The 18,564-nt window shown below is 41.5% G+C and overlaps 1 protein-coding gene across 7 annotated transcripts in view; it reads right to left on the bottom strand.

Moving 5' to 3' along the window:
* Window positions 1-18,564, bottom strand: part of RBFOX1 (RNA binding fox-1 homolog 1) — a 2,060,838-nt gene that overhangs the window by 107,968 nt on the left and 1,934,306 nt on the right. For all 7 annotated transcript variants that reach the window (XM_023246535.2, XM_045047971.1, XM_023246513.2 and 4 more), the window contains 3 exons: window positions 18,082-18,135; window positions 9,885-9,977; window positions 8,023-8,083 (listed from right to left, as the gene is read on the bottom strand). In XM_023246535.2, coding sequence (XP_023102303.1) covers window positions 8,023-8,083; window positions 9,885-9,977; window positions 18,082-18,135 — 208 coding nt within the window. The remainder of the gene's footprint in view (window positions 1-8,022; window positions 8,084-9,884; window positions 9,978-18,081; window positions 18,136-18,564) is intronic.

Below are 18,564 nucleotides of genomic sequence, written 5' to 3' on the forward strand. Positions count from 1 at the left end.
TTCCTCTCTTACATTAACCACATCTTGTCATATAGGAATTTCTATAGTGATATAAAAATAAAAATTATCTGGCACATTTCAGAAAATGTGTTTTATGAATGTGGAAAATGACTTCAGTTTGACCAACTAAAATTCCACTACTTCCTAAAAAAAAAATACCCAATTTCTGGGGACATGGGAACTAATGTCTACATTTCTAGACCTTGGAATCAAGCCCAAAATAGAGAAAACTGGTTGAAATTAAAGTTTCAGGATTATATCGACATATTTAATGGTCTCCTTCCCTAGTCCTTCACAGAAGTCTAGATTTGTGAAAGAAGTACATAAGGACCCATACTAAATGAATAATTAAGTTATGAATTTATTACTCTTTTTCTTTGTCCTTTTGCTCCCCATCTTACACCCTGCTCGTGTCCCTACCTTTTCCAGATAGTGGAGCCAGGGTCTTTTTGTTACTAGTGAAGTAAGATTTTGTTTCTTGTATATGTCCTTATGAGGTCCCTTAAATACTCCCTTTTGCACACAGGCCTGTGACACACCATTCACTGAATGTTGACCCACTGATTAATTTTGATGGAACTCTCTAAGACTCTAAGTTATGCCAATGGCCTTTCATTTTCTCACAGAAACAGATTTCTCAGAGGTATCTAAGACTATCTTAAATCATGTTTCTCTCATCTGCCTTTATTTTCCTCATTTCCTTGAAGCCTTCTATGTATCTATCTACCTACCTACTTACCTACCTGTCTATATATCCATTGATTGATCCATCCATCCATCCATCATCATTTTTTATCTTTCTTCTCTCTCATCTATCTATCTATCTATCTATCTATCTATCTATCTACCGACCTACCTATCTGTACATCCATTGATCTCCCTATCTATCCATTCATCTATCCATCTATTATCATTTATCCCTATCCTCCTTCTCTCTCATCTGTATCTATCTATCTATCTATCTATCTATCTATCTATCTATCTATCTATCCATCATTGATCAGCTCTTGACAAAGTTTACCTGATCTTATTTAGGCCTCCATTGTCTTCCCAAAGCAGGCTACTTAATGCTGCTATCTATCTATTTACCAACTACCTACCAGTTTGCCAAGTCTATTCATGGAAAAATTTCATTTAATATATAAAGGCATTCTGCCTCATCAGTAGACACATGCCATCTCCTGTCTGCAAGTATTTATTGAGGGAGGTAAATGATAGGGTCTCCTTCACAAGAAACCAGCTTGGAATCTGTGAGCCACAAAATGAAATGTCATGGGAGCACTAGTGCAGGTTTTGTCCTGCTCCCTGTCACTGGCCCTTCTTCCTAAACAACGCTGCTCTGCTTCCACTGTAGGGAAAACAAAGGCCTTTTTGATCCACACCACAGGCATGATAACCCAACTTCTCACCTCCCTACACCCTTGCGGCCTGCTCCTCATCAAGTCTCCCCACATCAGCAAATGACACTTCCATCTGCTTGGTTCCTCAAAACAAAACTCTTGAAAAATAACTTCTTGATTCTCCCCTTACTCTCATATCCCACCTACAATCCACCAGAAGATCCTATTGGTTAGACTTTGAAAAGATGTTTCCATGTGCTTAATGTCCATTCCTCTCCGCTGCCACCATCTCATAGCACGGTTCCCTTCTCTCCAAACCAAAGGGACACTGCACCTTTAAATCTTTATAAAACCACCCAAGATCATTCTACATCAATGTAGATCATTCTAGATTATATCTACTGCTCCCTGTGCTTGGAGAACTCTCCACAACTCCTGATAAAGTTGACCTGATGTTATGTGGGTCTCTAGTGTCTTCCTGGGGCAGACTACTCAAGGCCACCTCCTCCCCCTTCAGCTATACACCGATTCAATTTCCAGTTTTGTTTTCTGCACCCACTACCTGGGTTCATCTTTATTTTTCTTTCTTTGCTTGTTCTCAGTTGTTTTTATAACCATTCTCTTTCATTAAAATTAATGGTAAATGAACAGGACTGCTGTCCAGTGTGAATGCCCAGCACCTAAAATTGCGTTTTGCAAATGGTTGGTGTTCCATAAATATTTACTTAAGTTTTGCTCTAAAGGAACAGAAGGAATAGAGAGCTTTTTCTAATAGACTCATTCCCTTTTGGCTAGGATTCTATCTCCTTCTAACCTCCAATGACCTGCTTCCTGATGTACATCTAATAAAGAAGGACCCTGTTAGGGGTGACTGTCTTCAAGGCAGAGGAAATAAGAATACAGACCTTGAGAATCACCCCTGCTCAGACTTACAAAGCTCATGCCGTCTTATGTAAATGTATGCAAATTGCATGCAAATAGCCTCCTAGTCCCTGTGACTCCTTCCAGTACCTGGAAGAGACCCTTGGGATAACCCTGCTGGAGACTGGAGCCTGCACTGTCAGGAAGATGGACAAAATGATCCTGGTTTTAAGTTCTCAGGCAGTCTGTACATCCTCAGGCCTTGCAAATTCAGAGATTTTGATCAAGGACATTAAACTGAACAATGAGGCTTATAACAAAGGAGAACAGCTGACAAAGCCCACTGCTCCCAGCCTCGCAGGACCCCCCATGCAAGAAGGCGATGGAGCAGAGACTAGACACAGGAGCTGTGTATAGAGACCCCTCTGTGGCTGGGCCTCAAGGGACTGCATCCAAATCAGCTAGCCCCCTCCTCAAATTTAGCTTCTCAAAGGTCATCTGCCAGCCAGCTGTAGAAAAACACTGTTAACTCTGGCTGCATTAGGTGTTAAAAGACAAGTCTGAATGCGCAAAAAAAAAAAAAAAAATCTGCATGTGTTTTCTTTAGGGCTTTGTGGGGTTGGATATCGAAGAAACATATTCAAGAAAGCACCCTTAAATACACCACTGGGGTTTCCCAGAACTGTTCCAATGCTTTCTAAAGATATCAACTGAGGATGCCAGGGTCTTGGTACTTGAAAGGGTGCATGAGGTGATACCCAAAATGAACAGTTACTTGCACATTGTGTTTGGTTCACCCGCTGTGGTGGTGGTGTTTTTTTTTTTTTCAACATATATTCATTGCCAACGTTTAGATTTCACTAAGATACAGGATTTCTGGTTTTCTTGAAAGTTTAGTAGAAATAACCATTTTTTTGATTCAGAATCCCACACGGACAAATTTGCTAGAAGTGACCAGGGCCACTCCACTTAGCCCCCAGTTAGCCACAAACATACCTGCTCCCTATTATATGCCTGGCTTTGAGGCCAAATATTAACAATCTTTTATTGTTATCCTGTCCTGTTTTTTCTTCTAGTAGAAAACTATCTTGCTTTGCCCAGTATGAAAATGAAAGTGCAAAAAAGAAGGTGAGTCTTTCAGACCTTCCCTGCTTGTCTATTTTACCGGCTAGCCTCTGATGGCATCTGAATATTTGATCCTTAAATTAGTATGTCTATCAGGAAATTCAGCTTACTATCTACAGAAAAAAAGAAGATGACTACTTATTATTGAGATTATTGTGTAATTAAATTTTCAGGGCATTTTGTACCCCTGGGACTGTGTCGAGTACTTATCTCCGTAATAAGCACAAATACCCTAGAAAGTAGGTCCCATTATAACTCAGTTCCTACTTGAGAACACCGGTGTGTGGAGAGTTTAAATGACTCGCCTGCAGTTCAGTAGCCAGTCAAAGGCAGAGCTGATACAAAGTCTACTTCTCTCTCTATAGTCTTGGATTTTTTGGTCCAATTTCATCCTCCCCAAGCTATCTGAGGAAAAAAAAAAAAGAGCCACATCCAACACCCAGGCTTGTCCAACATCCAGAGAATCCCTGAGAATGTGGTTCTCAACTTGTGTTGCATTGCAACCATTTGGTCTGCAGTGAACACAGTGGACCCCAGCTCCTGCTGAAGGCTGCTGTCCTTAGGGGGAGTCAACAATACAGAAGCAGCCTTGTTCCCTCTTTGCGAAGCTCTTGGATAGTGTTTGCAGATCCCTGTATGTCATCCTACAGTCTTCTCTTACATCTGAGTGTAAATGTCCTAGGAAATGGAATACCATGATGATGGGCTTGTTATCTGTGTAGCAGAGCCTCGTAGCCAGGCACCTACTTGCATTTAGGGTCTGCTGTGACTCGCACTGGAAACTTTGCAGCTGCCTAAGCTCTTGTTGGACACATAACTGAAGGAATGCATGAATGTGATGGGAGCATCGACAGTGATACTTCACCATGTGAAGATGACCTCACAATGTGGTGATCCTAAGAAGGTATATTCGCCAAAGTGGAAGTTGGTGGTTTGTGACGATAAATCAGACGGCTAATATATGAATCTCACTGGTCACTTATTTTTCTCATTTCAGCATGACTTCGTGGGTCCTGACTTATCTTCTCTTCCCTGCCTCTAGCTCTACTGGGGTATAAGTGACAACTAAAAGTTGTAAGTATTTAAGGTGTACGACTTGTTGATTTGATATTACATATATGTTGTAAAATATGCACACAATCAAGCTAATTTACATATTCATCATCTCTCTCTTCCTTCCTTCCTTCCTTCCTTCCTTCCTTCCTTCCTTCCTTCCTTCCTTTCCTTCCTTCCTTCCTTCTCCTTCCTTCTTTCCTCCCTTCCTCCCTTCCTTCCTTTTTTGTGGTGATAATATTCCCTCTTAACATAGTCACTTTTGCTGAGGATCTGAGAGGACCCCATATCTTTTCGGTTAAATCATGTCGCAATTTATGGGGCAGTTTATCTGTAGTGATGATACTAATGAATTGTGGACTGGACAGGCTTTGAGAACTGCTTTTCTTTGAATACCGAAAGTCACCATGGTGTCCTCTACAGAAACCAGCTGCTTTATGTAATTAGGGTTTGTATTTGTTTCTTAAGTAAATTCTGCTTGTCATGGTCCATCCACCCCTTGCATCCTGCACTCAGCCCATGTGATGGGACAAGCCTCCAAATGCCCCCTTTCAGAAACATGTATGAGAAACACACATGACTTACTGCTGGAAGCTAAGAATGCATGGCTACCTGGAATGGGATGTGGGATGTTTATGCCAACATCTGGCAGGGATTTGGGGCTGAACGCTTAACAATCTTTTTGTTACTGTGGTGAGTTACCATTTGTGGGCAGTTCTGTAAATGATGGAGGGAAAGCAATGTAACAAGATTTTGTTCATAATAAAAGAGAAAGACTTCACTAACGACTTCATGTCTTCTAGCCTCAGTTTTTGCCTCTTTAAAATAGGGATAAGTATGTCCTCTTTAGAGGATTTCACGTGGGCCCAGTGCATTTAAAATGCTTAACAGAATGTCATACAGTCAGTGTTCCAGAGATGTTGGCTATTAGTGACTGAGGTTTTTTTTTTTTCTTTAAACGTTTATTTATTATTGAAAGACAGAGAGAGACAGAGCATGAGCATGGGAGGGGCAGAGAGAGGGGAAGACACAGAATCTGAAGTGGGCTCCAGGCTCTGAGCTGTCAGTACAGAGCCCGACGCGGGGCTCAAACTCACGAACCATGAGTTCATGACCTGAGCCAAAATCGGACGTTTAACCGACTGAGCCACCCAGGTGTCCCTTAATGACTGAGTTTTGAATTGTGTCCCCACATTCCACGGGGACAGTTTTCAACCCCCAGGTGGGACACAGATCAATAACTCTTTAAAATAAATATGCATCCATATGGCTTACAGAATAACATTTGGCTTCCCTTGCTTCATTTTCTCACGTGAACAGTACACCTGACCACCTCTGCACATGCGTGACAGTGGTCGTGGAAGCACGTGTGCATGCACACACACATACGCACACAGTTGCTACTTCATAATTTAAGGAAATGGCCAATAGTCGGGTCAATGTCATCTCATATTAACTCTGGCAAGTTGCAGAGTTTTTTGTTTTTACCCAAGTAGAAAGGCTTCATGACATACAAATCACAAGTTTGCTTCATTTCAGCACTGGGCATTCAGAGTCTGTTGTGGAAATTTTCTATTCCCTTTCAGGCCATGTCTCGGATGTTGCTGCAGCTAGAAACCGGGTCAGCAGAATAGATAAATCCTCTGGTCTTTCAAGTTAGAACCCTGCTAAACTGACAGTATTTCTCTGTGTAATGGGCCCCCTTTAAAAATACGAATGGACTGACTCAGCCAAATTGGTAGCCATTGGCACAAGACAAGGAAAACCAAAACCGAAACTAACAAATGCTAATACTACCGTTTTTAACAACAGAAACAAAAAAATGGGGCGCCTGGGTGGCTCAGTCGGTTAAGTGTCTGACTTCAGCTCAGGTCATGATCTCACACTCCATGAGCTCGAGTCCCGTGTCAGGCTCTGTGCTGACAGGTCATAGCCTAGAGCCTGCTTTAGATTCTGTCTCATTCTCTCTCTCCTCTTCCCACTTGTGCTCTGTCTCTCTGTCTCTCAAAATTAAATAAATGTAAAAAAAATTTTTTTAAATAATTAAATGTCAATCAGTATGGAAGGTAAGACTAAACCCATATATCCATTTCATGGAATCTTATGTGACCACTAAAAAGAATGGGTTTGGTCTGTGTATTAACATCAAACGAACTCCATATTGATTTATAAAAGCCAATTAAAAATGATGTGCACACCATGACATAATTTATATGAAAAGCACATACACAATACTGTGAATACTATAAATATATATTACATATACATGCATAAAAAAGCAAAGTTAAAGTACACACAATAATCTAATGGTGGTGTTCTCCGAGGGGGAACTAGAATACCAAGCTGGTAGTGGCATTATTCAAAATATATTTACCTTTTCCTTTAATGTTTCTTTCTCATTTTTTCTTTTTTTTTTTAAATGAGTCTGCATTTCCATGTTACACATGTAATTAAGAAGTTAAAAATGGAAAATATCATTCCTTTATCACAGTAATAAAACTATATTATTTTTTAAAAACCTACAAAACAAAGGAAAAACATCTTCCAGTCTTATAATTCAACTCAACCGTGAGCATTTTGACGTAATGCCTTCCATAGTGTAGTTGAAATCATGCTATACCTTTTCATTAAGAAAAAATTTCACTCATCAGGAAGCCCTGCATCTTCCTTATCTTGCTCATTTTAGTGGGTATAATGTTCCACTGAGTGGTTATAATTAAACCTACTGTATTACATTCATACCTAGCTTTTTGGCACAATTAAGCATGTGATTAGCATACCGGCAGCTTCCCCTGCCCCCCATATGTATCTTAAGAAAGATGTATTCTGAGAAGGATTACGGAATCAAAATGGTGGAACTTTTCAATTCTTGTACAGTTGCGAGATCTTATTATGAGGAATTCTGAGACAGCTTCTTGGTTAGTGCGAGTAGAGATACGTTGTCCTGAAGGGGTCTGCAGTATACAGCAACATCTATATCTGTCCCCAAACAGCACTGGGCAACCCAGAGAAACAGAAAAACCGCACTCATGCTATGGAGCTCAGCAGGAAGCACCCTCCAAGCCATTTAAAATCCTAATATCTCCAGAGCAGACTCAATGCCAGAACCAAATTCTGCTGTCCCTCTTCCAGAAATGACTAAGGATCAGCAAGGAGGTTGGGGGTGGGGGGGAAGGAAACAAACCAAACCTCCATTCTCCCTCAACTTACTATAATAACAGCAAATTAAGTGACCCAGGTAACCCTGAATAATTACTGTATCTCACCCCAAATGGGAGTTATTCTAGAGGGACTGGAGGAAGGGCATGTACGCTCTACCCAAAAATGAAACTTGCCTCTGCCCTGAAATGATCTTGTTTAAAGAATGATTATTGAAGTCTCACTGGCAGACGGTGTCACAATAGCTTCACGGGGACTACGTGGCGATCGGACAACTCTGTCCCTGCCTCAGTGCTCACCCGGGTATGTGTCGTCCCTGAAAAGTATCTGATCAATGCAGGTGGTTCACTGTAGCAGGTCAGCAGTTAGGGCACGGGAGCCACTGTGAGGCGACTGTGGCTTGTTGAAACATATCCCCCGGTTACATCATTGAATAGGTTCAGAGGTAGAGATGATTGCTTGTTGAAGGCCAATCTCTACTTACCATTTGTATAAGGGTTGACAGTCTTTTTATTTGTCATTACACGTGCTGTGGCATTATTTACCTACGTACATAGAAAACTCAAATGAGCACAAAAGCTAGGACTGGCCCACAGTTCAATTAGTTGCATGCATTATGACTGTGATTACTTATTTAAAAAAAAAAACTAAAATGCATTTTAATTTATAAAAGGCAGTAGATGCATAACAAAATCATACATTTTTATAATTACATTTACTTCATAACCATTTTAACTTACAAATCATTTCAATAAAGCAATGTCATATCATTTAAAAGTTTAATAAGGAGACAGTAAAAGCAAATTAAAAGGAACTGCATAATTGAAGATTGAAAAGCATGCATGTACTCCATGGTAACACAGAAACAATAAATATTTTTAAACACAAAATAAAATTCATATGAAGGAACATGCAGTGGAGTAGAAGGGGGGAGAGACAAGGTACAAGGGAACATAAATGTCAAAAAACAAAAAACAAAAAAAAAAAAGAAAAGAAAAAAAGGGACAAACAAGATTTAGCCGTGTGCAACACTTTAGGAAGGAAGAACCATCGGGGAAGCAACATCTAGCATTCAACACTAGGAACAAGAGCCTTTGACATAGCAAGAATTAACAAGATCATTCAAGCTTGAAAGTCACAGCTAACAAAAGGATAAAAGAGGGTGCATCGTTTAACACAATATGGAGTTAACAATCTGAGTAAGATGTGCACTGTCATATCCCAATCCAATCAGTGCCTCCCAGGCTCGCTTAGAACGTACACTCAATTACAGGCGTACCGGTACCCAAAAAAATAGAGCATCAAGAAAACTTAATACGACAAGTCAAAAAAATCCACGTGGTATATATATGTATATAGATAATCAGCACTAAATACGTCAAGCGGCAGATGGACTTCACCACTTACCATTCACCACCATCGCCAGCATGGGTTTGTATACAGTTACCATGGTTACTGAGAGTTTGGTGAGGGGCCTAAGCGTTATCGTCGAGGGGGGGGAAAATGAAAGGCAAAATATGCAACATCTTACTCCAAAGACTAAAGCATTTTTAACTGGTATTTTTTTTTTTTAAGTTTTAACAAATATAACCCTGTGGCCAGGTTGAGGGAGATCCAGTGGTAGAAAGAGTAGATTCTGAGTATCGAAATTTTAGCATTTTTTAATATTTATTCATTATTATTTTTTTTTTCAGTGAAAAGGGGCCAGATATTGAACAGGAAATCCTGTTGGTTATTCACTTTATTATCAAAATGATACAAAGATTCCAACTGGCTTGTTTAAAAAAAAAAAAAATGAAAGGTTCAGTGACAAAGACCTCTCATTTAAAAAAAAACAAAACAAAACAAAAAACAATTGTACATTCAAATGCTACTGCTTTCACCATTTGGCTCAATTTGGACACCACTGTGGATCCCTCGTCAACCCTGCAGTGGAAAGAGAAAAGAAAAGAAAAAAAAAAGGATAAAAAGAAAAAAAAAAAAGAAACTGCTCTGTATTTTGTCTTGTTTTGTACTCTGTCTCCCCTGGCTGGGAATCTATTGCACCCATTAATGATAAAACACAGAAAATTAAAAAAAAAAAAAAAAAGTTCCGATTAACCTTTCCTTTGTCTCCCTTATTGCCATTCACCTTTTCATCAGTAATAAGAATGACAGGATAAAGTAAAATTTAAAAAAAAAAAGTAAGGCCAGTTTTCCTTTTTATATATAAATATATATATATATATAAACAGTGAGGAGGGAACAGGGTCACATACAACACACGGTGATGCATCTGGCACGACGAATGAGCGCGAAGCAGACATTTATGAAAAAGATGAAAAGGAAAATATTTTGGACATGCACCTCGATTTTACGGCCCTCTACCACGGTGCCGTGTAATTTCTCCCTCGCCCTGTCCGCATCGGCACTATTTTCGAAAGTTACGAAACCAAATCCCTGCATGCAGGAGGGAAAAGGGAAAACAACATGCAGATTATTATTCCAGTCAACGACCACTGCGGAACGTTCTCTCGCTTTAAGTTCTATTGCTTGTCCTGGCTTCAGTTCTGTAACATGCAAATTAGAGAAATTATAAGGATACGAAGGTGTGCAATAAGTAAGCGACACATGTGAACGAGATTTTTTTTTCTGTCACCCGTGATCTGTAACCCCCTGAAGAATTCAAAGAAGGATACCAAAGATACCTCTCTACATGACACTACAGAAGAAAATAACTCTAACAGAAAAGAAATGAGACCCAAATCAATTTACAGTGTCTTCACAGAGAAGAAAATGAAATAACGGGGGGGGGGGGGGGGGGGGGGAGGAAAAAAGGAACCGCTTTCTGGACATGCAAATTAAGAATAAAATAAAATAAAACGTGTGCACGAAATTCAACAATGAATGCCAAAATCTTCTAACATTGCCTACAGAGTCATGCCGTGTGGTTTTAAGAACATCTCTCGTTCATGCAGTTTTAGGGTTATTCAAATTGGTCAAGTTTACAGCCTTTACTTCTCAAAAATAAAAATTAGAAGCCTAAAAAAAAGGAAAGACCTTTTTTTATAATAAATCTCAAACTCTTTGATCTAATAAACAAAATAATCACATGAAATGAATTGAAATAAATATCAATGGATTAATAACAATGCAAACAGTTCAAGTAACTTTTTTTGTATTAATTACCCCCACCCCGCCTCAAAAACATTTGTCCTTCTGTATCTGTTAACTTTCCAGGCTATTTCATTAACCGAAAAGGGAAATGTGTATACATATACTGTAACGTTCTAACACACTGTCTTGATATTCATTTCTCAAATCAACAGGTAGAAAATAAAGAAGCTTTTGTTCATAGGATGTTATTCACAGTAACACTCTGGACACTTCCTCTCTTACTGATAGGTAACAAATTAGACTAGACCCTGTACTTCGCCACTGGCATACTTTGTTTTTAACATTTCAGCCTCGAAAAACAACCCCACTAAACGTCACATTGTCAAAAGCCACCTTTTTTTCTTCACTGACACTGTTCCTAAGAAGAGTACAGAAAATATGACACATTATTTTTAAAACCCCTAAAAATATTTGTACATCTTGTTCAGAAATATACACCAACCTTTTGAAACCATTCCAGCGTAAATTTGCCCAACTTGCTCTGGTTCTCACAGCGTAAACTGGGTGAGACAATGCAGTGTGTTGGGATTCCTATTTGGAACTGAGTAAACGTCAGTAAAGGGACAGCTGGTTTTAAGCTTAACTGGGGCAGTTTGACGTCCAGTCTCATTAATGAAATAGACAGTAATTACAAATAATAAGTGATCCTTAACCAGCTGGTGCTAACGCCCAACCCCTCACTAGGTTGCTAAAGCGATTGCCAAACCTCAGGGTGTTAAGAGAGGTGTTGCCCCATGGTCTGCCTGAGTAGGACTTTCCAACATCAATATGGGCTCATGGGTAGAAGATACCAGGTGTGGATGCACTCAAGCTAAATTAAGTGATTATGTGACAGAACTCAATGGAAAAAAATAGAAGCAGCTTTATTCTGGAGGACTAGACTGAAGAATCTTTCATAATCTTTCCCACAGTGAGGATCTGTGAGTAGGACAAGTCTGGATTATTTGATCAATATGAGACTTTATGCTCCATAACAGAAGGGCCTGCTTGGTCTCATACCCACATTAGGTATCCAAATATACTGGCAAACTGATTAGTTTTGAAATAATAACCCTTCAACGGACTAAAGACACAATTTGGGGGGTTTGCTCTATTAATGGCTCTGACTCTTGGCCAGTGGGTCCCAAACTTGGTTGCACAATGAAAGACACTGGGGAATACAGTGTATTAAGTAGATTCCTGACAGGGCTCAGAGCTACCTGATCAGAGCTCCAGAGTGGAGCCCAGAAATCTGTTTGTTCAAAAAGCTACTGTGTGGTCCAGCAACTCCATTTCCATGGCCTCTGCTATCACCAGGCACCATCCAAACACAGTTTCGGTTCACTGTATGAGGTGGAATACTACGTTGCCTACTTCCAGGGAGCAGCCGATGGAGAGGCGTGAGTTTTGCAGGTGGATATCTATCTGACTTGGTTATTCGGATCCAAAGTGCAAGGGTACAGCCATTATCTTATGGCAATGTCCACTTCCTCCCCTCAAAACCTAACCACCTAGCATGCACAGAATGTCATACATCTAACAGATAAGGGCAGCGAGGACGCTGGCTATAGCAGGGGCAATTCTCTCCCTAGCAAGCAAAGAAAATGCACAGTCCAAGTCTTATCAATGGAGGGTTCTGTGGCCTCACTGCTATCCGCGGGTAGTAGTCATTAGCATCACAGCACCCGGGGAAACGGAACATTCGACCCACCTGCCAAACGTCATCCCAAAGAATCACGTCATCGTGATTCTTGTCTGGCTCCAAGGCAGACGATACTGGCTTAAAATCAGCACTACGTGCATCAGGGACACACGAAGGTGGAGATAGAAATAGGTTTAGAATCCCATGGAAAGTTCGTAAACTACAAAGCAAGTGGCTCCCTACCTTCCTAAGTTCTCCCTTTGTCTTAAAATAAGATACTAAATATATGGATTCTTATTCTTACTCTCACTTTCTGCTAAACGTCTCTCTCTCTCTCTCTTTTTCTTTAATTTGAGGTCCTCAATACCTCTTTCCTGCTGTTGAGATGACTAGTTAAGATTCTACAAAGTCAGGTTCAGAAGTGCTTATTCCAGAGACAGTCCCCAAATACCAAAGGGACTGTCCTACCTTTTCCATTGGACAGTCACACCTCCCCACAGGCAAGAAGTGATGTGGCCTCCCTGGGCCAGAAGACTGCCAGAATTCTCATCTGGGGGGGGGATGCCAGTGACTTGGCAGTTTTTAGGTACCCTCTCGGCCAAGTGCAGGTGCTGGGTAAGTCCAAGACCAGTGCTGAGGTTACTTCTTTTAACCTACATCAGGGTCAGGTTTTTATCTCAAGGAAGCACAATGTGGAGTTCTTAAAAACATTCTGGATATTTTTATCTCAGACTTAAAGAGGGGAAATGGAAGAAGCATGTTTTGGACTTGGCCTGAGAGCATGGGAAGGGGGTGCAGATCTCAAGCGCATGGGGCCCACAGAGCGGAGGGACATGGTCTTTGCTGCAGGAGAGGCACTGGTCCCAGGGCCACCTCAGGAGATGGCTGGAGCAGAGAGAAGGCACAAAGCTGACTAAGAGACCTGGTAATGTGTGCATGATAACGGGGCTCCCAAGATGGGCTGCAAGGCCAGGGTGACTTGCTTGTTTTAAAGCCTTTGGTGAACCTGGGGCACCTGGGTGTGCCAGTCGGTTAAGCATCTGACTCTTGATTTCCACTCAGGTCACGATATCACAGTTCTTGAGTTCGAGCCCCACATCAGGCTCTGTGCTGACGTCACGGGGTCTGCTTGGGATTCTGTCTCCCTCTCTCTCTAACCCCTCCCCTGCTTGCTCTCTCTTTCTCTCTCTCTCAAAAAATAAATAGACATAAAAAAAAAGTCTTTCGTGACTCATGAATTCTGACCTTCCCATATCTCAATTATTTTTCCATTTTGGTTTTGAGGTATATGGGTAGGTCATACCTTCTTTTTGTCATTGTCGTCGTTGTTGTTTGGGGGATACCTTCCTTTTTGTATCAATGCAAAAATAACATTTTGTATGTTAAATCAAGGCTCTAAAGCACCCAGGACTGAAGAGTGTGCTATTGATTTCATCTTACGTGAAAACCCAACTCCTCCAGTTGCTGGTGCAAAGACCTGTCTAGAAGAGGGGGCTGCTGATACCACTCTAAAGATTCATTTTTCTGGGGGACTAAGAGTTTCACAGCTCACTTCTTCCCACTCACCTTTGCACACACAGCTCCTTCTCCCAGGAAGACCACCTGACCTACCTCCTTCCCTTCCCTGGGAAACTCCTACTCATGAGAAAGTTCACTCGCAGCTTAAATGTCCCTTCTTCCCAGAAGCCTTACCACCCCTCACAACACGGGTCTGCCTGCTTGGCTTCTCAGTAGCCTCTTACGTGCCACACAGCACAGCCTGCAATATTGCATTTGGGTGCCCTCCCTGCCCCCCCCCCCCCCGCGCCAACTACTCAGGAAAATCTATGAGGACAGGAAGCACTTCTGTTTCCCTTACCATGAATTCACCTGTCTTCTTGTACCTGGAAGGGAACCAGTCCTCACAGGTAGCTACGGAATCAAAGATCAGACCGTATACTTCCTACATGTATTACGCGCTAGGGGCGCCTGGGGGACTGAGTCCGTCAAGCATCCGACTCTTGGTTCTGGCCCAGGTCATGATCTCACAGTTCATGGGTTCGAGTCCCACGTCGAGCTCCATGCCGACAGTGCACAGCCTGCTTAGGATTCTCTCTCTCCTCCTCTCTCTTCCCCTCCCCTGCCCTCTCTCTCTCTCAAAATAAATAAATAAACATTAAAAAAAAGGAAGTAGCTCTATCTGGCTGTGTCCCCCAAACACAATACTTTAGAGCTAAACAAAATGTTTTTAAATCTCATAATGGAAAAAAAAATTAAGATCTCTGACCCCTAAATGCTATCATATTCTTATTTTCAAAGTCTGGCACGTCTTTTTAAAATGTGGTTTCCCCGTATACTTGCTACCTGTGTATACATTTATGCTCTACATTCTCAGGATAACATAGGCACTGTCTGTGTTTGTATAAGGTATATGAACATGCACACCCCCCCACCCCCAAATATCCCCAACATACAGTCGTACTCACTGGGCACTGCAGGACCTGCCTCGGGGACCGTCTCCAAAGAGAATGGCCAGAAGGTGAGCTCCTAGCTCTTAAGGGCCACCCACTTCCCCTGGCTGCTCCTCCTGCACCAAATGATGAAAATGAGGTCCTCACAATGGTTCAGGTTCCTCAACTATTTAAATGGCAATGTTCCTTTAAATAGGGCCCTTTCCTGTAAAGGATGATGCCAAGTATGAAAAATGTCCTCGTGTGAGCTGCTGTCCCTATTTAGCAGGTGCCCCAAAGGACTGTCTGGATGACACTCCAGTCAGCACCTGCAAGACGGGTTGTTTCCGAGGAAGCATACCCAGCCAGAGAGGCTATTTTTGATGTCTCCTAATCAAAAGGAAAAGGCAGGTTCACAAAGTCAGTCTCTGGATGCAGCAAACTTAACTGGTCTTCGTTGCTAAAGCCCCAGAGACAGGCTAATCACGGCAAGGACGGGGGAAGTATTAAAAATAGTACCCCCACTGTACTTTCAAAATAGCAAACGATATTCTTCTAATGTCCCAAAACAGCTCTCAAAAGGAATTAAATAGCTTTTTCCAACGGGCAAACGTTACAAAACAAAATATAAATTAAATAGAAATTTTAAAAAAGGCAGTCTTTCAAAGCAGTAGCATTACAGACTCAGGATTAGAAGGAAGTTGGCCAACATTCCGGGTCATCTTCTAGGATTTTGCCAGGAACGCATCAGGCCTGAGTGAAAGGGATTAGGCCGTGTACATTTTTTGCTTTTCTTTTTCTTTTTAAAATTTTTTTTAACATTTACTCATTTAAAAAAATTTTTTTTTCAATGTTTATTTATTTTTGGGACAGAGAGAGACAGAGCATGAACGGGGGAGGGTCAGAGAGAGAGGGAGACACAGAATCGGAAACAGGCTCCAGGCTCTGAGCCATCAGCCCAGAGCCTGACGCGGGGCTCGAACTCGCGGACCGCGAGATTGTGACCTGGCTGAGGTCGGATGCTCAACCGACTGCGCCACCCAGGCGCCCCGACATTTACTCATTTTTGAGAGACAGAGTGTGAGTGGGGGGCAGAGAGAGAGGGAGACACAGAATCTGAAGCAGGCTCCGGGCTCTGAGCTGTCAGCACAGAGCCTGATGCGGGGCTCGAATTCCCAGACTGCGAGATCATGATCTGAGCCGAAGTCGGATGTCTAACCGACAGAGCCACCCAGGTGCCCCTTTTCTTTTCTTTTTTAAAGATTTTATTTTTGAGTAATCTCTACACCCAATGTGGGGCTCAAACTCATAACCCTGAGATCAAGAGTCACTGGCTCAATGGACCAAGCCAGCCGGGTGCCCCTGGGCACATTTTTTCTTAAATTCTTTTTTAATGTTTATTAACTTTTGAGAGACAGAACAGAGTGTGAGCGGGCAGAGGGGCAAAGAGAGAGGGAGACAGAATCCGAAGCAGGCTCCAGGCTCTGTCTGAGCTGTCAGCACGGAGCATGACGTGGGGCTCAAACTCACTGACAGCAAGATCACGACCTGGGCCAAAGTCAGACACTCAGCTGACTGAGCCACTCAGGCGCCCCGAGGGCACATTTTTTCTTAATGCACTTTGCATTGCAGGTATAGAAACAGCCCCTGTAATAATTTTCACACAAGAAGCAGAAAGTTAACTTATGTCTCTCCCAGACTAGAGGTCCCACCACTGATATAAATAAGAATGACAAAAAAAAAAAAAAAAAAAAAAAAAATCCAAAATTATGGAGGAAGAAGGTCCCTGAACAAGCAGAACCAGAGAGTATAATGAATTGATTCTTTTTTTTTTTTTTTCCTCATCTGGCATATTGCAACATCATTTTGGCTATGGAGAGGAGAACACTGGATTTTCTTCCCTCACAGCAATCTGCAGCATCCCATTCAGGAGGGTAAGTGTGCAGACTGCCCAGGGAATAATACATTCAAATGCTTGCTTCATGGAAGGAGGTATGCTATGCCCAAGAGAGTTGGCACTGTCCCCCTTGGAAAAAATCAGTTCTCCTTTTTTTTTTTTTAATTTTTTTTTTCGACGTTTATTTATTTTTGGGACAGAGAGAGACAGAGCACAAACGGGGAAGGGGCAGAGAGAGAGGGAGACACAGAATCGGAAACAGGCTCCAGGCTCCGAGCCATCAGCCCAGAGCCCGACGCGGGGCTCGAACTCCTGGACCGCGAGATCGTGACCTGGCTGAAGTCGGACGCTCAACCGACTGCGCCACCCAGGCGCCCCACATCAGTTCTTCTCTTAACCCTCCTGGATACTGACTGGTCCCAAGTCGCCTGTATAAGGAAAGTTATAGGGCTAAATCCAGTATCTCTGTATCTGGCACGCGATTTGTCCCAATATCCACTTTCACAGTCTGAAGATGTAAGAAGGGAGCTTGGAATTCTGGACAGCTTGGGGACTGGCACCAGGGATTTAGAACTTTAACAACAGGCCTGGAAGGTCTCGTACAACACAGATTGCTGGGCTCCAATCTTGAGTATCTGATTAGGGCTGGGTTGGACCCTGAGAATTTGCATTTCTAAGTAAGTTCCTAAATCCTGCTGCTCCTGTGGGGATTGCATTTCGATGACCACTGAATGATACATTGAGATACATTGATGATACAATGATACATTAGGATACATTGAGAGACATGGGCCTTCCCCCCCAACCTAATGTATTTCCATGTTGAAGGGGCCTTTCCATATAACCCTCGACTTTTACTGACACTCTTACCTCTAGGAAAATCTACTTGAAAATTGGTCTCCTATAGGGGAAAAAATTCAAAGCAATGGCAAATTGCAACATGTGGAGTGGTGAATATGCTAAGGAAAACAGTTACATTCAAAAGGTTGGTGTATGTGAAATTTTCTCCCCTACAACCCGGGAAAATAACTGCACTTTATTAATACAGAATAATCACATATTTACCTGCGCATGAGACTATCAACTCACTTTTTAATATAAAGAACATAATTATCACTGAAAAACAAAAATGTAGCAACAACATTATTTTTTAAGCATGGGTAATTTTCCTCTGGAAACTTGATATATATATAAGTATATATATAAATAGATAAATAGATAGGTATAAAACAGCAGTTTTAAATTACCCCCCCCTTATACATTTACACTAAACCCAATGTATTTCCCACCATTTTGGAAACTGGAGGAGGTCTCTAAAGGAATTCCCACTAAAGTGTATTTTCACAATGTGCTAATTAAAACAGTGCAGTTGTTTTCCATTATGCATAGCAAACGTTTAAAAATAAGCTAAACAATCCTGAAGTAAATTAGATTGCTTACCTTTGAGCCTCGCTCATTAAAAATAATTTCAACATCTAAGATTTTACCAAATTGCTGCAAAGAAATAGAAATGTTTTATAAGCAAGAGAAATGGAATAAATCATGTTATGCACATTGGTAATTGTACCCCAAGTCAGACGTTTTTTTTTTTTTTTTTCCTCTTTTATTATCAAGGATAGGCATTTTAAGTTGTTTTATCCTTAGAGAAGTGCTTGAACCAAGAGACTGGAACCACACACAGATTTCCATCTTGCTGGATACCCCACCAAGTGAGAGGGTGTAGCACTGGCCTGGGGTAAAATGTATGGTCAAGTGGTTAGTTCCATTTTCCTTTTTTTATGTGTGTGCAATAACTTTCCCAGGCACTGAGCAGCGAAGATGAAAACTGGTTGGTGTGTAAACTGATCAATCCTCCTATGCTACTCTACTCCACTAGCTACTGGGAGAAACCTCCTGGAAGAGGTGTGGTTTTCATTATAAAAT

The sequence above is a fragment of the Felis catus genome, chromosome E3, assembly GCF_018350175.1.
Source record: "Felis catus isolate Fca126 chromosome E3, F.catus_Fca126_mat1.0, whole genome shotgun sequence".
NCBI classification, from domain to species: Eukaryota; Metazoa; Chordata; class Mammalia; order Carnivora; family Felidae; genus Felis; species Felis catus.